Source organism: Xyrauchen texanus, chromosome 45 (genome assembly GCF_025860055.1).
Source record: "Xyrauchen texanus isolate HMW12.3.18 chromosome 45, RBS_HiC_50CHRs, whole genome shotgun sequence".
NCBI classification, from domain to species: domain Eukaryota; kingdom Metazoa; phylum Chordata; class Actinopteri; order Cypriniformes; family Catostomidae; genus Xyrauchen; species Xyrauchen texanus.
The window spans coordinates 15,804,800-15,830,090 of NC_068320.1; the positions used below are offsets into that span (position 1 = coordinate 15,804,800).

The following is a 25,291-nucleotide window of genomic DNA, read 5'->3' on the forward strand; positions in this document are numbered from 1 at the left end:
TTATATAATTATAGTATATACATAAAATAAAATAAAAACGATGTTTAATATAGTATACTTTCTATATAATATATTATATCTTAATTTTCTATTTTTTTATTTTAAATGTAATAACTTACATATATATATATTTTTTTTTATTTTTTTTATATATATATATATATATATATATATATATATATATATATATATATATATATATATATATATATATATATATATATATATATATAATTCAGACCGAAGTTGAAAAAACATGCTACAAATTGTTTACTCAAAAAACGTTATTAGGTAACTTGTTAAAAAAAGTATTAAATGAATTAAAACATGAAGTTTTAACATGTGTAAGAAACTCTCTAATCTCCGGGCATCAATTATACTGTATCTTTCAGCTTTATCTGATACGCTTACGAAAACTACATATCCCATGTTGCAATTTATGAGAATTTAGTGACGCATGAGCTTGACGTAGCGCGTGTTCATTACGCAGCTAGTCGTCGGCAGTTAAAGGGTATTCCTCTGTTACACAGTAACCGCAGTATCTTCTCCACTGAATTCACCGACCTTGGGTCATTTTCAGGACAGAGGCGGTGAGAGGTAAGATGCTTCCCTTTCCTCTCCTCCTTTAAACTACAATAACTGCGCAGACTCATTGGGTTACACTGTATCATACCTGTATAAGAGGTTTGTGAAGTCGTAGATTAAAACAGAGTGAGTACGTTCTCTAAAATGTTATTTGTTTCTGGTGCCTGTTTTATGCTTTGACAGTAGTACAGGCAGAAAGGCACGTACAATGTTGAAGCTTTCATCATGACTGCGCAAAAGACATATGTTTTTGTTTTCAGATGCATGTTGGTTTGGTTAACTAAAGTCACTTTTAGTTTTAGTATAGGTAATTTTTGAATCACTGTTAATATTTAAAGTTGAATATAGTCTAAAATTAGATTACTTGCAGTGTACTGTGCTAAAAATGAAATTAATCACATATAATGTTTAATGGGTTGTTATTGCTCAAGCTGTACACTGTGTCCTTGAGACCGTGTGTGTTTTGGATGCTCTTATGTTTAGAATTGGGATTGGGACTATTTGTACAATTCACTGCAATAGGGTGACATAGGTCACATAAAGCCAAATAACAAGGACAAATCTGGTCTCTCTTCCCCTGAATGTTGAAATGGGGACAAATGTGAGTTGTCTTTTTTCGCCTGGCAGGTTAGTTTGCAGGTTTGCTTGCAATTTTTTTTTGTGTTGGCTCTTGGTGCAATTGTTAAGTATGTCCATGCAATCTAAACATCAACACTGTCTTTTGGCACTTGTGAAGGCTAAACTTGGCTGTCACTCAAGATTATTTTGAGGGCTTGTAATTATACACCAGAACTGTATGTCCATAGTAAGTCTCCATTAAAACCAGGGGGATTGTCAGTATGACAAACTCTAAAGATTGGATTGCTACTTTATAGCACTGTAATTCCCCTGGTAAAAAAAAACAGAACTGTGTGATTCTTTAGAAGCTAATTCTCAAATCTTTTCTCACTTCACAGAGTGTAGTTCTCTTTCTATGAGTCATTGAAAACAGGAAGAGGAAGCAAAGGAAGAAAGAGCACGAGTGCTGCACCCACAAGGTCTTTGTAGCCTGACATGCCCGTATTTCCACTGCTGCTATGGAGAACACAACTGCTAAAGAGGAGCCATCTGCTACGCTGATGTACCGTGTGGAACGACCTATATTTAATGAAGGCCATATAGACTCCGAGCTTCTGCATAGGAAGAAGAGAACACCTAAGTCCTGTAGACGGAGAATAGCTGAGAAGTTCCGGTAGGGTTTTTTAAAAAAATAGTCTTAGATACTGATAATGAGTAATACAGATCATTTAGAAGTTTACATACACTTAAGTTGAAGTCATTAAAACAAATTTTTTAACCACTCCACAGATTTCAGATTAGCAAATATAATTTTGGCAAGTCGTTTAGGACATCTACTTTGTGCATGACACATGTAATTTTTCCAACAATTGTTTACAGACAAATTGTTTCACTTTTAATTGACTATATCACAATTCCAGTGGGTCAGAAGTTTACATGCACTAAGTTAACTGTGTCTTTAAGCAGCTTGGAAAATTCCAGAAAATTATGTCAAGTTTTATTTAGCTTCTGATAGGGTAATTGGATTCAATTGGAGGTGTACCTGTGGATGTATTTTAAGGCCTACCTTCAAACTCTGTGCCTCTTTACTTGACATCATGGGAAAATCTAAAGAAATCTGCCAAGACATTGTGGACCTCCCCTTGTCTGGTTCATCCTTGGGAGCAATTTCCAAACGCCTGACGGTACCACATTCATCTGTACAACAATAGTACGCAAGTTTAAACGCCATGACATGCAAATCAATCCCAGAACAACCACAAGTCCTATATCGACATAACCTGAAAGGCTGCTCAGCAAGGAAGAAGCCACTGCTCCAAAATCGCCAATAAAAAAGCCAGACTACAGATTGGAAGTGTACATGAGGACAAAGATCTTACTTTTTGGAGAAATGTTGTTTCTGATTCAATAAAAATGTAACTGTTTGGCATAATGACCATCGTTATGTTTGGAGGTAAAAGGCTGAGGCTTGCAAACCGAAGAACATCATCCCAATCGTGAAGCATGGGGATGGCAGCATCATGTTGTGGGGTTGATTTGCTGCTTGAGGGACTGGTGCACTTCACAAAATAGATGGCATCATGAGGAAGGAAAATTATGTGGATATATTGAAGGAACATCTCAAGACATCAGCCAGGAAGTTGAAACTCTGTCGCAAATAGTTCTTCCAAAATGGACAATGAAAAGAATACCCCAAAATTGTGGCAAAATGGCTGAAGGACAACAAAGTCAAGGTATTGGAGTGGCCATCACAAAACCCTGACCTCAATACGATAGAACATTTGTGGGCAGAACTGAAAATGTGTGTGGGAGCAGGGAGGCCTACAATCCTGACTCGGTTACATCAGTTCTGTCTGGAGGAATAGGACAACATTCCAGCAACTTATTGTGAGAAGCTTGTGGAAGGCTACCCAAAACATTTGACCCAAGTTAAACAATTTCAAGGCAATGCTGCCAGATACTAACAAAGTGTATGTACATTTCTGACCCACTGGGAATGTGATGAAATAAATAAAATATGAAACAAACCATTCGCTCTATAATTCTGACATTTCACATTCTTAAAATAAAGTAGGGATCCTAACTGACCTAAGACGGAATGTTTTCTACAATTAAATGTCAGGAATTATGAAAAACTGAATTGAAATATATTTGGTTAAGGTTTATGTAAACTTCTGACTTAAACTGTATATGTACAGTGGGGTTCAAAAGAATGCATTAGAAATATAGGACTCAAAATTTAACTGTGGCAAGAAAAAGTATGTGTATATATAAGGAATGGAAGTGACTGCATTTATGTTTAAATTTGTTTTAAAATCCGGTTTGGTCTTCATTTAAGCTACAATAATGAACATACACAAACTGTTTTAACTATTACACACAAGTTACTGTATTGTTCTTGTACATCATTCAAACATTCACAGTGTAGGTTGGAAAAAGTATGTGTACCCCTAGGCTAATGTCTTTGACAAAAGCTAATTAGAGTCTGAGTCGTCGGCAAACCTGGCATCCAATTAATGAAACAAGATTGGTGGTGTGTGTTATAGCTACTTTGACTTGTAAAAAGCACTCAAAGATTTTGAGTTTTAATTCACTACAAGCATCTACTGACGTGGACCATGCCTCTTAAAAAGTGCTGTCAGAAGACCTATTATTAAGTCTTGTTGCTTTGCATAAAGCTGGAAAGGGTTACTAAGTTATCTTGAAGAGCTTAGATATTCATCTGTCCACAGTTAGACAAACACTCTATAAATGGAGATGATTTGGTACTGTGGGTACTCTCCCTAGAAGTGACAGTTCATCCAAGATGACTCAAAGGGCACACCACAGAATACTCAATGAGGTAAAAAAGATCCCTAGAGTGACAGCAAAAGACTTGATGGAAACCTTGGAACTGGTTAAAATCTCTGTTCATGAGTCTACTATACAGACAGGCATGGTGTCCATGGCAGAAAACCACGAAGGAAGCCGCTGCTTTCCAACAAAAACAATGTTCTATGCCTGAAGTTTGCCAAAGACCACCTTGACACTCAAATGCTACTGGGAAAATATTTTATTGACTGATGAAAACAAGATTGAATTGTTTTGGGAAGAACACGCAGCACTATGTGTAGTCTGAAAACAACATACCAACAGTAAAATATGGTGAAGAGAGCATCATGATTTGGAGCTGCATTCCTGTTTTGAGGTCTGGACCGCTTTCCATCATTGAGAGAAAGACAAATTTCAAAGTTTATCTAGATAACCTACAGTATAATGTCAGTGCACCAGCTGAAGCTCAGAGGAAGTTGTGTGATGCAGCAAGACAATGACCTAAAACATCGAAGTAAATCCACTACAGGATTGCTTAAAAAAAAAAGAAACCTCCACCTTTTGGAGTGGTCCAGTCAGAGCCCAGAACGTAACCTGATATTATAAGTATAATTGTTATTTATATAAAAGGGTTCACATATTTTGTTCTTGCCACTGTGTATATACACCGATCAGCCACAACTGTCACAGTTATTCTCCGTTCTGTTCTATGGACTCAATTTTTATTTGGTTTTGTGTCATCCTTCATTAGTTTCCCCTGGACGACACTTCCCATAATGCTATGCCCTCATCACTACCATCTGTTCCCAATCCCCTCACTTGTTCTCAATTCCCTCATCAGCACCTGCTTGTATAAATACCCTCCTGTTTTGTTCATTCCTTGTCAGTTCTTGTATTGTTATGTTTAGTATGCCATTAGTTCCAATCCAGCGTCTATCATTAAAGGACTGAAAACGTACACCTAAATCTCATCTCAATCACTCCACTAACTCTGCACGCGTGTGTTTTTTGCGTTGTGTTGTTTTAGCTGTATACGCACCTTTTTTTTTTACTTATCTATTTTCCATTATCCTAAATTATTTGATACTATAATAATACAGAATTTCAACTAAACTAATTGAACGGCTTTCACAGCTGTATTTGTGAACAAACTGTAATTATTGTATTAGTTTCGAGTCTTATCTGAACCTAGGAAATGCCTAATAAAAAAAGTAAACAACCCTTTGTAATTTATGACAGTCTTCCTTATATTACACACCTTACTTATTATATTGCAGTACTACTAGTATTACACACCAATGTAAAGCGACATATTTTAATTACATCTGTTAAACCTGCCCTTCCCAGTCTAAGTCTGATAAAGAGGTGACTCAGTTTTCTTTAAAGAAACATAATAACATTCATTTCTCTCTTGTATTTCAGCTGTTCATCTGGAAAAGCCAAATCTGTTGCACTTAGTTTTCTGCCCATTATAACATGGCTGCCATCATATCCACTGAAGAAATACCTGTTTGGGGATATTGTTTCTGGTATCAGCACAGGTGTAATGCAGCTACCTCAAGGTAAGACGAAATTGATTACTGTTTATGATTTTAAATCTTTTTTTTATTTTTCTTGTTTGTGTTGTATAGGATATGATAGGTACTTCATTGATCCCGTGTGGGAAATTGGGGTGCATTAGCAGCCAGACAACAACTGTATAATATGCAGAATATACCACATGTAATACAATAAATACAGGAAATTACAAGGATAACATTATAAAAAAGGTAGACAATTCACACAATATACTGCACATTGTATATATTACAGTACAACTCTTTACAGTAAACTTATTACAATGTACACAATGTGGAAAATTAAAAAGTACAGTGCTTTGAAAAGGTATCTGCCCTCAAGATTTCTTCTGTTTTTGTGAATATCTCAAACTAAATTGTTTAAAAAATTCAAACAAAATCTAGCATAAAACAAAGGCAATCTGAGTAAACACAAAATACAGTTTTTAAATGGTAATGTTATTTATTGAAGTAAAAAGTTATCCAATACCAACTGGGCCTGTGTGGAAAAATTATTTGCTCCCTTAGTTACTAAATCCACATAATGGGGTTCAGCTGGACTAGACACACCCAGGCCTGATTACTGCCAGCCCTGTTCAATCAAATCAACACCAAAATATAACTTTTTCTTTTGCATGAAGTTGGCTTAAATGTAGCACGCTATTCCAAGGTCGAAAGAAATTCTAGAAATGATGAGGAAAAATGTGAGTAAAATACATCAGTCTGAGAATGGGTTACAAAGCTGTTTCAAATGCTCTGGGACTGCAAATAACCACAGTGTGAGCCATTATCTCCAAATGGAGAACTTGGCACAGTAGCGAACCTTCCCAAAAGTGTCCGACCTTCCAAAATTCCTCCAAGAGCACAGCGACAACTCATCCAGGAAGTCACAAAAAAGGCAAGGACAACATCCAAGAAGAACATTAATGCTCATCTGAATTTTGCCAAAACACACCTTGATTATCCTCAAACCTTTTGGGAGAATGTTCTGTGGGTTGATGAGTCGAAAGTGGACCTGTTTGGAAGACGGGGTCCCATTACACCTGGCACGATCAAACAGAACACAAAAAGAACATCATACCTACGGTCAAGCATGGTGGTGGTAGTGTGATGTGTGGGGATGCTTTGCTACTTCAGGGCCAGGGCGACTTGCAATAATTAAGGGAAACATGAATTCTGCTCTCTACCAGAAAATCCTAAAGGAGAACGTCCGGTCAACAGTCTGTGAGTTGAAGCTAAAGTGCAACTGGATTATGCAACAAGACAATGATCTTAAGCATAGGAGTAAGTCCACCTCTGAATGGCTCAAAAGAAGCAAAAGTTTTAAAGTTTTGGAGTGGCTTAGTCGAAGTCCTGAATTGAACCTGATTGAGATGCTGTGGCAGGACCTTACATGGGCAGTTCATACATGAAAACCCTCCAATGTGGCTGAACTAAAGCAGTTCTGCAAAGAAGAGTGGGCCAAAATTCCACCACAGTGTTGTGAAAGACTGATCTCCAGTTATCGGAAGAGTTTGGTTGCAGTTGTTGCTACTAAAGGTTTTACAATAGCCATTAAGTTTAAGGGGCATATCGTTTTTCACATTGTTGATATAGGTATTGGATATCTTTTTTTGTAAAAAACTTTATTTTGTGTTTACTCAGGTTGCCTTATTTATGTTATATCTTGTTTGAAGATCAAAAACTATTTAGTATGAAAAATACACAAAAATAGAAGAAAGGAGCAAATATTTTTCTCAGCACTGTATCTATTGCACCCTATTAAAAAACTGATTTTCTCTCTTTCTCTATTCCACACATTCAACAGGTCTTGCTTATGCGATGTTGGCAGCTGTTCCCCCAGTGTTTGGGTTATATTCATCTTTTTATCCAGTCCTGTTATACACATTTTTTGGTACCTCCAGACATATATCAGTAGGTGAGGCTCACTGACGTTCATAAAATGCTAAGCCATTGTTTTAAGCAAAGCATAATAAGCTTGATTCAGTTTTACAAGACCCTGTTTACACCTAGTATTAAGATCCATCACGGTTAATCCAATCAAAAGTGGTCAGGCGAGACAGATTGCCATTTAGACCTGATCGTAACATTTTTATTGTGATTGGATTTCAAGGGGAGGGTCTCTAAATGTAATGAATACATACAAACTTACTATGTCAGTGTGTAATAACATGTTGATACATTACAACAAAAGTAAAAAAAGAAGTAAACAAAAACAGAAAAAAACAACACACTTTTTATCCCATATATACTTTCACTTAAATCTAACCACAAACATGATGTTATTTTACTTGAGTACCTGCAGATGCACATTTTTTCACATAATCTGTCACTGCATGCGGGCGGCTGTGGCTCAGGTGGTTGGCCGCTAATCGCAGGGTCGGCCGCTAATCGCAGGGTTGGTGGTTCAATTCCCGGCCCACACGACTCACATGCCGAAGTGTCCTTGGGCAAGACACTGAACCCCAAGTTGCTCCCAATGGTAGGCTAGCACCTTGCATGGCAGCTCTGCCGCATTGGTGTGTGAATGTGTGTGAATGGGTGGGGACACAGTGTAAAGTACTTTGGTAACCTCTATGGTTAAAAAAGGCGCTATATGAGTGCAGACCATTTACATGCTGATAGGCAAACTGAAGAAGTTTTACACTAATATTTAGAGGTCGACTGATAGTGGATTTAGCAGACACTGATAACTAAGGTGGTAGAATCGGCTGATAGTTTTTAAAAATTGATTTATATACGTTTTCTTTGCATACTATGACTAAAAGAGTCCAAAATGAATACAAATCCCAAATGCAGTTTATTGTGCATCCAAAATAATAAAAGTAAAATGAAATGACGGAGACTTGGCTTTGTTACAATGCTCTATATGTAAGTATTAACCAAATTAAGCTTTTTATAGCCTATATATTCACCAAATTAGTTTTTAAATATATTGTTATTCACAAGATATTAAGTATTTGCTTACATGGGATGTTTCAATATTCAGTAAAACCGATACCTCTACTACTGTTTCTACTGTGCTCACCCTGCAGTCTGTGTGGGTCCTAATGCCCCAGTATAGTTATGGAGACACTATACTGTAAAAAGGCACCATCCTTCGGATGAGACGTTAATCCAAGGTCCTGACTGTCTGTGGTAATTAAAAAGCCTAGTGCACTTCTCGTAATGAGTAGGGGTGTAACCCTGGTGTCCTGGCTAAATTCCCCCTATTGGCTCTTCTCAATAATGGCCTCCTAATAATTCCCATCCATATATTGGCTATGTTACTCTACTCTCTCCTCTCGACCAATAGCTAGGTTGTTGTGACCGTACTGGTGCACTATGGCTGCAGTCACATTATCCAGGTGGATGCTGCACACTGGTGGTGGTTGAGGAGAGTCTCCTGATCACTGTATAAAGTGCTTTGAGTGTAGTGTCAGATAAAGCGCTATATAAATGTAACCATTCATTCATTCAGGTGTAAACGGGGCCTAAAATCATTAGACTGTTTTTCCCAGGGCCCTGTCTGCCCTAAACTCTGGGGTTCTGGGGTCCTGTGGTGTGGTCCCATCAGGGAGTCAGTTTATAATGGTCACTGCCAAGTGTACAGGTTGATCTCACCAAGATTGCTCTCATTGCAATATTCTGTATTGCGGAAGCGGGAAAGGAGAGCAGGGATACTCTTGCACCACTGCATTTCTAAGAACTTTATTAGTGGTGGTCTGGACATCATTGTATTTATTTATGAGTGGATAAATGTCCCACAGTGTTATGTTTGTCTCTTGTTTAAGATGTTCTTCAAACCCTCAGAAATCTCTGCAGGATATTGAAAACACCACAGTGAAAATAGATCAAAGGTTCAAAAGTCAAAGAGTTGTTGCTTCAATATCTTGCTACTTGGCCTCTGTGGTTAGGAGAGGGAGAGAGTGGGCACTAGTCCAAGTGTGGGGTAAGATTCTGCTGCAAAGAGGCATCCTGTCTCTTGTTTAAACAACACTCGCACTCTGTCCCTGTATGGTGTTCTAGTAACAAAACAAAAAAAACAGATCCAGTTGCAGAGGGCCTTATCTAGATTGATAGCCAAGGTGGAGCTCAGTAAACTTACATAAATGCACTGGGACATATTTGCAACACTCACATGATGATGCCACTCAGCCACCACATTTTGTTTACCTATGAGTGCAAGAGTGACTACAAAACTTGTTCTTTATCACACAGTGCCTCTGTTAGTCTCCTTTCTGTCAGAATAGCACATAGGCCTTGAGTGCAATAATGTAGGTGTAATGAAGACTCAGGTAGGTTGGGATCCATAAGCAGTTTTAATAAAGGATACACAAGTCGTACAGGCAATGTCAAGCAACAGGCAGGCAGAGTTAACGTAGGCAGGCAGAAGATCGGGGCAGGCAGCAAACGGTGATAATCAGAATACAGGCGAGAGTATAACAGGGCAGGTGGCAAACAAACGTGGTCGAGGAAACAAGGCAAGGTAGGTACACAGTAGATCAGATAAGTAATGAATAACGCTCAGAAATGTAGCCGGGGCAAACAAGACTTCGCAATGAAGGAGCAAACAGACATGGTTTAAGTAGAGTGGTGATGATGAGAAACAGCTGTAAAGTAATCAGACCAGGTATGCAGGCTTATGGGAAATGTAGTCTTTAAAGTCAATACTCTGGTGAATCCGATCTCCGGTGGCCGATTGAGGTGACAGTAGGTTACTCATTTAATTTTTTTTATTGATTTGTCAGAGGGAACAATTGTACAATTTTGTCAAATAAATACCTATAGTTGGCCAAAAAAAACATTTGGTTAGGTAACAAAATATCAGATATTTATTTGAAAGAAGAAAGATGCTCAAGCAAAACATTTGACAAAATTTAGTTTGTTAGGTTTATAAATTATAAAACCATAGGTATAAAGATATACTATTTACAATTAATACAAAAAAGTGTTTTGACGCATTCTTGTTATTAGTCTTTATGGAGCATGTTCATATGGTTACTTTGCTAGAGCGTCTGTATAAACGAGGAGGACTGACTTCCTACATCCACTAAAAATGATCTTGACCAGTTGGATAAGTCCAAACATATCTAATAAAATTTTAAATCTAGTGCATTGAAATTCCAATATTTTTTATGTGATTTAAGTGTTCAGATACTTTTCTGGGGAAAACCAATGACATAAAACAGCTAAAAGTATTTGAGATCCATGCTAAAAACTTTAGTAGGCTACATGGTATGTTTAAAAGTGCTATACCTCCTGAAGGCCATTAAAAGGCAAATTGTTGTTGCTGTATTCTTGCAGGCACATTTGCAGTAATCAGTCTGATGATTGGGGGGGTTGCTGTCAGGGAGGCCCCAGACTCCATGTTTGCAGTTAATGGGACCAACGCATCACAGATTGTGAATATTGAGACACGTGATGCCAGGAGAGTGGAGGTGGTTGTAGCTCTAACAACCCTAGTAGGAATCATTCAGGTGGGCCACTGTCTGATCAACTTAAAAGAATATTCCAGGTTCAATACAAGTTAAGCTCAATCCACTGCATTTATGGCATAATGTTGAATGTCAAAAAAAAAAAAAAACATTCCTCTCGACCCTCCTTTTCTTTAGAAAAAGCAACATTTAGATTACAGTGACGTACTTACAATGGAATGTGGCGAGTGTTTGGAGGGTATAAAGTCAGAAATGTGAAGCTTATAATTTTATTATAACTCATGTATTATTTGAGCTGTAAAGTTGTTTAAATCATAGTTTTAGGGTTTGTTGACATTGCATCGTCATGGCAACAAAGTTGTAAAATGAGACATAACATTACACAGAAAAGGTTAGCGATTTTATCACACTAAATCACGCATATTGTTTATGTCTTGTGGCTATACTTTTAAAACAGTGAGTATTTTCACGGATTGGCCTCATTTATTTCCATTATAAGAGCCTCACTGTAACTCTTTTAAAAATAATTTTTTGTGGTTATCAATATTATGCCACAAATGCTGTTGATTGAACTTAACTTGTTTTGAACCCAGAATATTCCTTTAAACTCATTACAATGAGTTTAGTATCTTGTTTTATCATTTGAAGTAATTAAATATATATATACAGGTGAAACTCGAAAAATTAGAATATCGTGCAGAAGTTCATTAATTTCAGTAATTCAACTTAAAAGGTGAAACTAATATATTATATAGACTCATTACAAGCAAAGTAAGATATTTCAAGCCTTTATTTGATATAGTTTTTATGATTATGGCTTACAGCTTATGAAAACCCCAAATTCAGAATCTCAGAAAATTAGAATATTACATGAAATCAATAAAAAAAGGATTTTAAATACAGAAATGTCGGCCCTCTGAAAAGTATAATCATGCATATGTACTCAGTACTTGGTTTGGGCCCCTTTTGCATTGATTACTGCCTCAATGCGGCGTGGCATGGATGCTATCAGCCTGTGGCACTGCTGAGGTGTTATGGAAGACCAAGATGCTTCAATAGCGGCCTTCAGCTCTTCTGCATTGTTTGGTTTCATGTCTCTCATCTTTCTCTTGGCAATGCCCCATAGATTCTCTATGGGGTTCAGGTCAAGCGAGTTTGCTGGCCAATCAAGCACAGTAATACCATGGTCATTGAACCAGGTTTTGGTACTTTTGGCAGTGTGGGCAGGTGCCAAGTCCTGCTGGAAAATGAAGTCAGCATCTCCATAAAGCTTGTCTGCTGAAGGAAGCATGAAGTGCTCTAAAATGTCCGGTAGGCGGCTGCGTTGACTCTGGACTTAATAAAGCACAGTGGACCAACACCAGCCGATGACATGTCTCCCCAAACCAACACAGACTCTGGAAACTTCACACTGGACTTCAAGCATCTTGGATTGTGTGCCTCTCCATTCTTCCTCCAGACTCTGGGACCTTGGTTTCCAAATGAGATGCAAAATTTCCTCTCATCAGAAAAGAGGACTTTGGACCACTGAGCAACAGACCAGTTCTTTTTTCTTTAGCCCAGGTAAGGCGCTTCTGGCGTTGTTTGTTGTTCAGGAGCGGCTTGACAAGAGGAATACGACATTTGAAGCCTCTGTCCACTCCTTGTGAAGCTCCCCCACACATTTGAATGGCCTTTTCCTGACAATCCTCTCCAGGCTACGGTCATCCCTGCTGCTTGTGCACCTTTTTCTTCCACACTTTTCCCTTCCACTTAACTTTATATTAATGTGCTTTGATACAGCACTTTGAGAACATCCAACTTCTTTTGCAATTACCTTTTGAGGCTTTCCCTCCTTGTGGAGGGTGTCAATGATGGTTTTCTGCACAACTGTCAGGTCAGCACTCTTCATGATTGTGAATTCAACTGAACCAGACTGAGAGACCATTTAAAGGCTCAGGAACCCTTTGCAGGTGTTTAGCTGATTAGAGTGTGACACTTTGAGCCTACAATACTGAACCTTTTCTCAATATTCTAATTTTCTGAGATTCTGAATTTGGGGTTTTCATAAGCTGTAAGCCATAATCATAAAAATTATATCAAATAAAGGCTTGAAATATCTTACTTTGCTTGTAATTAGTCTATAAAATATATTAGTTTCACCTTTTAAGCTGAATTACTGAAATTAATGAACTTTTGCACGATATTCAAATTTTTCGAGTTTCACCTGTATATATGATTTTTTTATTTTTTTTATTTATTTTTGTATTTCAGTCTTTGAAATTCTAATTTGTCGCACTTGGACTGTTAATTTCCCCACCACCAATGTAGTTGCTCATAATTAGGACATTTTATGCTTTTCTGTGAGGGCAATCGATGAGGTTATTCTATAGTTTTAGTCATGCAAGTCAATTGCCAACCAATAAAGTCATGTTTATGATATCACTCCACCTTATGCAGACAGATCACCAGAGATACAATTCTTAGTCACTTTCTCAGAACACGGTTTGCTGCAGTGTATGCTAACTGAAATCAAAATAATCCCTTCATATGGCAAGCTACAGTGGCAACTTGGTCAGCTTTGTACAGAAATGCTGTATTTTGTACTAGAACAAGGTTCCATATAATGTTACTGCAAACCTATTAAAGCAAGTTAATGTAATACATTAAAGCCATCTCACGCAGGCCTAAATAGTGTTTAAAATAGACACCTTAGATGGAATACTGTAAACCTGCTAGCCACATCCTTCAAGTTATAATGTTACTATGGCCCAAGGTACTTTCATAAAGAGATTTGAAACACTATTGTGTTCGGATCCTCTGTAGTTGGTTCTGGGTCTGCTAAGATTCGGATTTTTGGCAATCTACCTGACTGAGCCGTTGGTGCGAGGTTTCACCACAGCTGCTGCTGTGCACGTCTCAGTCTCACAGCTCAAATACCTGCTAGGAGTGCACACAGCACGCTTCAATGGGCCTCTCTCCGTCCTTCATGTAAGTAAGCTTTGACTCTCTGAAAACTTCAGGATGTCTGTTTTGTTATGTGACACTTTCACACTGCATGTTTCAAATTACTTCATAAACTCTTTGCTTTCCTATTGCTTAGCTTGCTATATTTTCAAAGGAACTTGAACTACATTCATTTAATTAGATGAATGGATAAAGGTCAAGCTTGTCTTTCCATCCATTTATTTTCCCCCCAGAGTCTTGATGCTGTCTTCAGGAACATTGCAAGCACTAACATTGCCACTCTTATTATTGGACTGGTGTGTTCTGTCTTCCTGTACGCTGTGAAAGATCTCAATGAGCGCTTCAAAAAGAAGCTACCTATCCCTATCCCTGGAGAGATCATAGTGGTAAAGCTTTTAAAGCCATTTCTAGGAAACATTGTGCTCACATATGTACTCAAAATCTCTTGGTGTAAATGTACGTTGTATGAAAGTCAATATGCATGTGGTTCTTCTAAGGTAATTGTCTCCACTGGGATCTCGTATGGGATGACTATGTCTGAAAACTATGGTGTAGAAGTTGTGGGAAAAATTCCGACTGGGTAAGATCATGCAGTGATGAGCCTTGCTTAAAACTGAATTGTGTAATGTTAAAATATTTTCTCCTTTCCCAGCTTAATGTGCTGAGACAACCAAAAGTAAGCCATTTGTAGATTGACTTCCACATAAAGTGTAAACATGGCATCTTTGTGGTGATATTAAAACTATGCTTTGTTTAATTTGAGCATTCCAACCAGCCCAACACTGCTTGTTGTTTCAACCAATGGTGTGAGTTTAGGGTGGGAATATCTGTATGACTGACTTTTTGCAATTTGGTTATACTAGTGGTGAAGAATTTACACTCTTCATTGTTAAATATACTGGCCTGTTTAAATTTTTAACAGGTTTACGTTTTCAACTTTTTTAAGGTTGCTGCCACCCAAGATTCCAGACTTCTCAGTATTGCCAAACCTCTTCACAGATGCCATAGCTATAGCTGTTGTTGGGTTCTCAATTGCAATCTCACTAGCCAAAACTTTTGCTCTGAAGCATGGCTACAGTGTGGATGGAAATCAGGTAGAGAATAATGAACTAATAAGTTGTAAATTTCAAAAATCACCCTTGTTTCTAAAGTTCTTCATGTGTACCTTCATTCTTTGCAAGGTAAATACATTCTGTTCTTCTCGGATACAGTGACGCACCATTTAGAAAGTTTATGGCTGTGACTCCATAGTTACTTAGTGATTTGCTATTTAACAGATCGCTTTGTCCAAAGTGACTTATGTTACACTAATTAGAGGGATTGTACATCTGGGGCAACATAGGGTGAAGTGCCATGCCATATTGAACAACAATAATAGAGAAGGATTGTGACTTTAGTAACTTACCAGTTACCCTATTTGGGGCTGAAACTTTGTGTAAACAGCCAAGATCCTCAAATAGGATTACCAATATTTACTCAATTAACTACCAGAAATTAACTAAATAGCATGCATGAACCCCCTTTCATATAGAGAACCAGGGAGATTATACTATGTACAGGATAGTATACTAACACACTACTCGTACAGTCTCTGCAGAATGTAGAAAGAATAGAATGCTTACTAGATTTGGAGAAGTGTGCAATAAACATCAGATTATGTGCCCTAAATTTCTACACTAAATTGAACTAAAATAACTTAAACATAGTAAATAACTCAAAATAACAAATATATAAAATCAGAATTCTACTGATTGAAATGTTTATGTTTGCCAAATGCAAGCATTTTCACTTACTATCTTTAAAAAACAGAATTCAGTTTGCAGTGTATATTGTGCAGTATTTTGCTAGTAGCAAGGTAGTATTCCATTCTGAATATAGCCATAAAATTATGAAAAGTAGAGCAAAGTTTTACTAATCTGATGACCCTTAAAAGTGCTATATGTAATATTTTCACTGTACTAAATCATAAAAATGTAAGTTTAAATAGTGGCTTCTCCAATAACAATGCTACTGCCAGTATATTCTACTTCCAAATTTCTGAATTTCTGTTTTAGTCTGTGTTATCGCCCACTGCCCACTCACCAATAGTATTTTGACACTGACGGGTTGCCAGATTTGAACAAGTTTGCAGGCAAACAACACTGCATGGAAGCCAGCAAACGAACTGGATCAGAGATAACAGATTCCACCCAACCTAAAAAGTCTCACCATCCATCTAAAATACCATCATGACCAGAGGCGTAGTAAAATTAAATAAATATTGTAGTCCTTTTGTGTGTCCTCATTCTGGCAATCCGCATGAGCTTCGATATAATATCTACAATATTTTGAATTTGGACTGCAGAACCCATTTCTAACGCATGTTGTCAATCTTACATATAGCACCTTTAAACTTGTTAAAACTACAACTTTTTTTAAAGTGTGGCTTGATGCACTCATTTTGTGCTCATGTTATTGTAGGAGCTCATTGCGCTGGGGCTTTGTAACTTTTTGAGTTCATTCTTCCACACGTTCGTTGTAACTGCCTCAATGTCACGCAGCCTGGTACAGGAAAGCACAGGAGGACATACTCAAGTAAGAAAAATACACTCATAAGTATCAAGAAAGTGCTGTACATGTAGCAAATATGCATTGACGAATGCATTTGATGATTGCATTTATATAATCATGCATTATGAATGTGTCGTTTTCCTTATATGGAGTGTCCCTTTGCTAATGATTAGCTGCATTACTGTTGTAAAACTGTAAAGATAAGATAAGACAGTTAATGTGTGTGTGTTTCTGTAGATTGCTGGATTCTTGGCGTCCATACTTGTGCTACTGGTGGTAGTGGCCATTGGGTTTGTCTTTCAGCCTTTACCTACAGTAAGTGAAGTGTTGGAATATGGCTCTTATAACTGTACTTAGAAACTAGTCATTGAGCCCTTAGTTTTACAAAAAGTAGCGTAATGTATTTGATATTTAAATGTAGTTTGTTCTGGTCCTCTTATCTGACTGGGCTAGCATTACAAAAGAGCTGATAATTAGTAAAACTATTTTTGTCAGTGGAGCAAATATTGACAATGTAACTAGCTATATTGTGTTTAAAATGTAAATTACTTATACTATTTGCGTTTTGAACTGGTGAGGTTAGGGCTGTGTAAAAGCAAGGTAACGCTCGTGCTTATCGTCATGCTGATATTTAGTGTAAAAGCACTTTTGCTCTTGTAATTTTGCTTAAGAACATCATAAAATAAAGACTCAGACTATTTGGCATTTCTAGGGAGGCACAAAGGACAATATGATTTATATTACCAAAGCCCTGTAGACCCTCTAGACCAATATATCGGTTTTACCAATTAACTGGTTCCGATAGTTGCTTTTTGGAACTATCGGTTATCTGCAAAATTACATTTCTCAATCCCCCATGTTCCTCTGTGACCAAAACCCTTCGTCTCGTGAATATATAGGTGTAACGGGGTTCAGGATGGGCAAGGAGGAAGCGGTAACCAGCAGAACAGACAATATAACTTTAATGACATAAATGAACTTAAACAAACATAAGCACACGCGGCCACGTGTGTGTATCTCTCTCTCAAACTGGTGCCTCCGGCTTGTCTTTATACCCATCCCGTCTGATTAGGACAATTCAATGCTGGGCTCTGTCCTCACTTGCCATGGTCTCCTCACAAGAAGGAGACCATGCTCTCCTCCTTGTCACAATAGGCTACAAAAAGCTTAATTTGGTAAATACAGAAAAAAAACAGAGCCAAGATTCTGTCACTTACACTGTTTATGAACTAATTCATGATTAGTAATGCAAATAAAGACCCATATGACAGTTGACATGAATGATGATATACACTATATTATTTACTGCTCATACAGTATTTATTAGCCTATTTGACAATGTTTTCTTTATAGTCATTTCTATTGTGCTAGCAAGGAGCCCTACAAACCTGACTCAAGACAAAATTCCGGCAACTTATTGTGAGAAGCTTGTGGAAGGCTACCCAAAACATTTGATTTTAACAATTTAAAGGCAATGCTACCAGATACTATTTATGTAAACTTGTGTGTATGTAAACTTCTGACCCACTGGGAATGTGATGAAAGAAAGAAAAGCTGAAATAATCATACTCCCTATTATTCAGACATTTCACATACTTAAAATATTGTAGTGATCCTAACTGACCTAAGACAGGAATGTTTTCTATTATTAAATGTCAGGAATTGTGAAAAACTGAGTTTAAATGTATTTGGCTACTGTGTATGTAAACTTCAACTGTGTGTGTGTGTGTGTGTGTGTGTATATATATATATATATATATATGAAAATGAAAACTGTATTTTGTGTTTACTCAGGTTGCATTTGTTTTATGTTATATCTCATTTGGAGATCTCAAACAATTTAGTATGAAAAACACTCAGGAAGAAATCAGTCACGGGCAAATACTTTTTCACATCACTGTAATTAAAAGTCCCACGTTAAGCACCAAATCTTTTTTTGTTTCTGGTTATCACGTTAAAAAAAACATGCATCTGGGAGTTTACTTATTTTTGCTCTTGTGACCTCTATTTCTGTTCCCGTCACTGTAATGAAAGACTAAGAATTTTTTTTTAACGTTCACAAAAAAAAAAAAAAAAAAGATTTTCAAATCTATCGGATGACAAATCTGTTATCTGCCTTTTTCACCACCTTTGTTATTGGTATCGGCAAAATCCACTGTCGGCCAACCTCTACTCTTGGCACAACATAAAGATTCTTAGTGCAAGATGGCAAAGGTCAGAAATCAGATGAAGTTAATTTATTGGTGTCTTTTTTACTTTCATTAGACTGTGTTGGCTGCTATCATCATGGTCAATCTCCTGGGAATGTTTAAGCAAATAAGAGACATTCCTGCATTATGGAGAACCAGCAAGATTGAATTGGTAAGTGCAAATGGCATTTAGTAAATTTTTTTTAGTTGTGTTCATCATCCAATTACACCCTGCTGTTCTTTTGTTTGCCATCAACCCATGTTTTAGCCTGTTGATGAAATTGATAAACATCTCTGAAGGGCTTTTGAAAGGGCATTGCTAATATTTTACAATGTTCTGAACTTTCCACCCAGTAAACTTCATTATTCTGTTAATGATTTTGGGTTATGTTTTGGGATATGATGAAATAGTTATTTTATTGTTAATAATGGTGAGCTTGTTTTTTTTTTTCAGACAATTTGGCTGGTGTCCTTTTTTGCGTCTGTTCTCCTGGGTTTGGATTATGGGCTGGTGGTTGCCATGGGCTTTGCCATATTCACAGTTATTTACAGAACACAGTGGTAAAACACAGTCAGATTCTGCTCCAATGCAAATTGATGCAAAACGCATAGAAAATTTACATAAGAGATCTATTTATTTTTTTACCTAAGAAATAAGCCTATAAAAGTATATTATATTTTTATTGGATAATTAAACCTGAAATATTGAAGTATTTTTTACCACTTTATATTTCTGTTTCGATTTTCATGTCTTTTAATGTTTGGATTAATAATTACTATATTAGATTTTCATGTAAAGAAATAATTTTGTTGCTTGAGTGTCTTCAGCATTTCAACCTTGTAAGGGATATGTAATATTCCTTTGTTGCAAAAGGAAATGCCTAATTCTGAACTGATCCTTTCATTCTAGCCCTAAAAATGTTATCCTTGGACAAATCCAAGATACAGGACTATACTTTGACATAGATGAATATGAAGAGGTAAGACATGTTACTGTAAAATGAATTAGTCTCATAATACAAGATTTTGCATTATACAGTATTTATTATATAGTTGTCAATGAAGCCTTAGAAAAATAGGCTATATTTGCATTTTTTAATCAGTTAGTAATAGTATATAGCACTGCTGAATATGGATTGCTTTGACTTCACATACGAGACTGTGATCATGTTAACTAGTCTCCTCTTGTGACCAAACCTCTTACCATTGCATTAGTAACCCAGATCCTAACCATTAGACTATCTGTCTTCAAAACAATGCTGTTCTCAGCTTTTCTAAGTCACTTACAGCCAATTAGGCCTGAGTTAATCCAGGCCTAATTTTTTTCCCACAATCTTTGTCCTATCTGTTCCGTTTGTTCTCTTGCTTAAGGCTGAGGAATGCTCAGGGATTAAGATTTTTCAGTCCAATACCTCCATCTACTTTGCAAACAGTGACCTGTATGTGAGCGCCCTCAAGGCAAAGGTGAGCATAAATGCTGAGTGTATTACTAACTTGTAGTGATTTAGACATAAAGAACATATTTAGCCTTTTTACTAATATTTAACTCTTCTGTTCTTGAGTATGTATTGTATATTGTATGTTGAAAAAAAATGACCTTAAAGTTTTGTATGTTGTAAAAACATGATAGTTCTGTTATTCTATACATTTTAATTTTTTTGCACATACAGACTGGAGTTGACCCCGCACAACTTCTCTCTGCCAGAAAGTCACAGCTAAAATATGCAAAAAGAGACACCAGAGGGAAGAAGAGCGTAAACCACGGTTCACCTTCGAAGAAAAATGCTGTTGTTTTATTGGTATGAATTTTGTCCTTGAAGGGATAGTTCACCCATAAATCTGTCATCATTTACTCACCCTAAGGTTGTTTCAAACCCATATGACTTTTTTTCATCTGCAGAACACAAAATGAGATATCAGGCTGCATGTTAGCCTCAATCACATTCACTTACATTGCATCTTTTGTCCATATGATGAAAGTGAATGGTGACTGAGGCTGTCATTCTGCCAAGCATCTCCTTTTGTTTTCTTCCATGGAAGAAAGAAAATTAAGGGGTTTGTATAATATGACCCAATTTGCATTTGAGGTTGAACTTTCCTTGTAATGCAATCGCCCTTTGACCTTGTCAATGAAGTCTTATCCTTTACACAAATATTTGAAACAGCAGGGACGCGATGTTGTTCCAGATTACTCAATTCTGTTGAACATAGTGGTTTTCAATTATAGTATTTTTCCAGTGCATGAATGCATTTGACTGCAGGGCTAAAGTCATTTCAGATCTATCATACAAGTTTTATGTGTTATAACTTCTTGAATGAATATGAGTCAGTCGCTGGTAAAGGGGCGATTTAGTGATGCAACATTTCTCCCTATGATACAAACTGTTTGTGATAAAATTTTGTATTGTACCACAACAGGATATGGAGCTGGGTGTCACTCATGAGGTGGTGTCTGAGGAAAACAAACAGATGGATGTATATACTAATGGACAGATGACAGAGACCCACACTGAGTCAGAATCTGAGGCCGATTATTTCCTGCAGCGTCTAACCCCCATTCACTTCATCATACTGGACTTTACCCCTGTTAACTTTATTGACTCTGTAGGGGCCAAAACTATGAAATCCGTAAGCTTACAGCCCTTATTCTCAATGACGACATCACACCATTAGTGAAGGAAGAGTCTGCATAAATCAGAGGATTGAAATCTAAATTTTAAGTGGCTCTGACTGGTTAAAGAATAGCCCCAAAATGAAAATTCTGTCATTATTTACTCACCATTATGTTGTTCCAAATTGTTTGCAATTATTTTTTCTGTGGAAGACAAAAGGGATTTTTTTTAAAGAATGGTCAGGCAGATTTTTTTTTAATACAGCAACAGTTTGTGACCATGGCAAAATGAAAAAACACCCTACAATTACCAAAACAAAAACAGTCCATACGACTCCATATGATAGTTTGTGATTTGGGGCTCAGAATTCTCATTTGCATTTGTGTTCATGTCAAACTTGGTGCCATTAGACGTGTCAGCCAGGTTTGATGTCATTGACACCAAACCCCATGGCCCCGTGTGCGTCTGTGCACGCACGCGCGTGTGTGTGTGTGTGTGCGCGTGCGTGCTTGCGTGTCTGAATGTGGAATTACCAAAATATCTCCTTTTGTGTCATACGGAAAACAATAACAGCATACAGGTTTGGAATGACATGAGTGTGAGTAAATATTCCTATAAAAGGTATAGTTTACCCAAAAAAGTTAATTCTCTCATCATTTACTCACCCTCATGCCATCCCAGATGTGTATGACTTTATTTCTTCTGCTGAACACAAACAAAGATTTTTAGAAGAATAATTCAGCTCTGTAGGTCCTTACAATGCAAGTGAATGGTGGCCAGAAATTTGAAGTTTTAAAAAAGCACATAAATGCAGTATGAAAGTAATTCATAAAACTCCAGTGGTTAAATACATATCTTCAGAAGCAATATGATAGGTGTGGGAGAGAAACAGATCAATATTTAAGTCCTTTTTTACTATTAATGTACACTTTCACAGTCTTATGTTGCCTTCATATGCTTTTTGGACCATCAAAGTTCTGGCCACCATTTACTTGCAATGTATGGACCTACAGAGCTGAGATATTATTCAAAAAATCCATCTGGGATGGCATGAGGGTGAGCAAATAAATTAATTTTTCTTTTTGGGTGAACTATCCCTTTAAGGCTACCATTTATTATTTGAAAAATACTAATCTACCAAAGATTCTTTACTAAACTATGTAGAAGAAACGATATTGAAGTTTGATGATTTGAATGATTATTCTTTATCCTGCAGGTGATCAAGGAATTTGCAACAGTGGATGTGAAAGTTGTCCTTGCTGGATGTAGCAGTGAGTATAATTAATGGAATTTAGAGTAATGTAATTAAATTAATGTAATAAAATTGTAATAAAGGCAGCATGCTAAACTCCTCAATGAAAGTTTATATGATTGCTCTAGTTGATGTTCTACACAAAGTACCTCTTTTCCTCATCTGATATATTTGTTGCATGTGGGGAAACATCTCCATCTAGAGTTTAAACTTGTAAAGCGAGGATGATATTTGGACCATTCAAGCTTGACTTTAGTTCATTGTAATATGTTAAGTATTTTCTAAGATCTCTGTAAGATATTTTATGTTTTTGTTTTTTTGTGTTTGCAGGGAGCCTTATCTCTGATCTCAGGACACTACAGTTCTTCAGTGACCCTGTGACCTCTGACCTAATTTTCCCTACAATTCATGATGCTGTGTTACACTGTCAGCACTGGAAAGATATCCCCACCTGTCCTGAGATCCTATGAACACACAAACCAAATTACAGCACTAACAATTGAATTATGTTTGAGTTGAGGTGTGGTGGAAACCGCTATTGTTGAAGTACAGATATTTCAGTCCAAGTCACTTTAGCTTTTGGAAGTCATGGGAACACGAGGGGGCTGGGAAGGTTAAGCTGCAATGAACAGGCCAAAACATTAGATCCATTTGAGATGGAAATACTTAATGTGAACATACCAGCAAATGTTGGGCTTAACATCATTGGCGCTTTTGTGGTATTACACAGGCCATGATTGTAACTTGTTACTGACGTTTATTGGCAAGTATAGAACACTCTGTTCCCTTCTTTTAAGTGCAATTAGCGTAAAGAACTCTTGACCAAAGTTTTTGGATTGGTTTTTAGCTTTTATTGACATTCCAGTGAGATTATTTTCATGATAGAAATTTTAGTTTTTGTACGCCATGTGCTTGCTGTTTGTTACCACATTTGAACCTTTTTCTTTTCACAATATTTGATTTTTCTGCAAGGCCAGTTTCTCAACTGGCTGTAGATTTCAACAAATAAGCAGTTTAGTATGTTACATACATGGTTGGGAAGTTTACTTTTGAAATGTATTCCACTACAGGTTACAGAATACATGCTGTAAAATGTCATTTGTAACGTATTCCATTATATTACTTAAATTCAGTAACGTATTCTAAATACTTTAGTTTACTACTTCAGCACTGGTAAATTTTTTTACTTGTGTTGACTGTAAAAACTCTGCCAGTACAGAAAGACAAAATACACGTGTTAAAAATACATTCTCTGAAAACATAAATATCTAATGCAGTGTTGTTTCTAAATCAAGATTAATCAATTTGATCTTGTTTTAAGAATTTTTAAAATAGGAAAACAATACAAAATAATTATCAAGAATATAATTTTTGACCTAATATCAAAGGTCTTACTATATTTTTTTTTTTTATTATGATCCAACATGAATTTTCTTGATAAAAAATATGATTGTGCCTGGTAATGTGCAAGTAAAATGGCTAGAAATAGCATTTTAGCTTGGTGTAAAGCTGACAATTTACACAAGGTTTATCTCTATTTCTTCTGCTCCAAACTTACTTCAAACTTCTCTGTCTGCTCGTATGAATGTAACACATAAGAAAGTGTTGCACCGCTGTTCAAATGCACTTTGTATTGCATCATTTATATGTAGAAAGGTTTTCCATTTGAAAGCACTAAATATTTAATGAAACAAATGACAATAAAATGCAAAATAATCACATCAGTAATCAAAATACTTTTTGAATGTAACCAATGATTTAAATTGTAATTGTAGTGGAATACGGTTACTTATATTTTATATTTTAAATACGTAATCCCGTTACATTTATTCCGTTACTGCCCAACCCTGGTTACATTTTACAAAAAGCTCATCATGGTAGGCTATTGCACTGTTGTGAGGATGCTGATTTCCATTTCTTTTTATGTTTTAAACTGATGTTTCTGAGAAGGCAGTATTATCTCCCAGATATTTATTGTATGTTTTCATTTTGTTTTAGTGATGAACTCCATTCAATCTATGTAACACTTTATGCTAATAGAAAATCATAGCTGCTCCCAGTTCTCTTGCAACATCTCATTTACACTCCAAAAAACGTTGGGTTATTTATTTTACCCAATAGCTGGTTTAAACATATTGGGTCGTTGGGTTATTCCTAAAGTTTATTGAGTTGTTTCTACAATAACGAATTGTACAAAAACGTCTCGCTAGGACATTTTAAATTTCAACGGTCTACCAGTGCCACTGCCAACAGAAGATACAGAGGTACTTAATAATATCACGTTATATGAACGCTTTTAGTTTTCTTTATCAACATACAATAATAGCTGAATATTAAATAATTAAGTAATTTCCCCTTAATTTTGGGTCTGCTGTATTGCTGCACTTGCTATAAATCCTGCCTATTTTAAACTGTGACGTAAAAACTATTAATTGGGACACTTTTTTTGCGGGGGTCATTATGTAAAATAACATTTTATTTTAGAAAGTTATATCTGCAAGGCACTAAATTATATAATACACAAATTGGACTCAAGATATTACACCAGGGATCGGCAACCTTTTTGACATGGAGTGCCATTTTTTATTTTCCTAGTCAATGGCTGTGCCGATGAAGGATTAATAGTGGTGTTTTCCTTGTTACATGACGTGTTGGTCTGAAAGCAAAAAGAAACAAACGAAACACGGAATGTAGGCTGTCATCCGCGCAGTCTGACCGAAGCAAAGCGGGCGCATTTACACGCGCGATTAATCGAAAGAGAAGTGCTGCTGGCTCGTGATGCGCGAATGGCATATGCACACGCAGCGCTAGTCTC

The 25,291-nt window shown here is 36.6% G+C and overlaps 1 protein-coding gene across 3 annotated transcripts; it reads left to right on the forward strand.

Moving 5' to 3' along the window:
• The first annotated feature begins 489 nt into the window (after window positions 1-489).
• On the forward strand, window positions 490-24,905 carry LOC127637256 (prestin-like). Of its 3 annotated transcripts, XM_052118208.1 has the most exons (19): window positions 490-597; window positions 1,542-1,816; window positions 5,377-5,516; window positions 7,318-7,428; window positions 10,797-10,969; window positions 13,733-13,897; window positions 14,107-14,259; window positions 14,371-14,453; window positions 14,820-14,967; window positions 16,334-16,447; window positions 16,661-16,738; window positions 18,689-18,784; window positions 19,067-19,173; window positions 19,523-19,592; window positions 19,984-20,076; window positions 20,283-20,411; window positions 21,031-21,240; window positions 22,441-22,495; window positions 22,807-24,905. In XM_052118208.1, exons 2-19 carry the CDS (start codon window positions 1,662-1,664, stop codon window positions 22,944-22,946), a joined length of 2,220 nt encoding a protein of 739 aa, XP_051974168.1. In that variant the 5' UTR covers window positions 490-597; window positions 1,542-1,661; the 3' UTR covers window positions 22,947-24,905. The 3 variants fall into 3 exon arrangements, with proteins under 3 accessions (XP_051974168.1, XP_051974169.1, XP_051974170.1); XM_052118209.1 differs by lacking the exon at window positions 21,031-21,240; XM_052118210.1 differs by lacking the exons at window positions 490-597; window positions 1,542-1,816; window positions 5,377-5,516; window positions 7,318-7,428 and adding an exon at window positions 7,825-7,992.
• The last annotated feature ends 386 nt before the right edge of the window (window positions 24,906-25,291 follow it).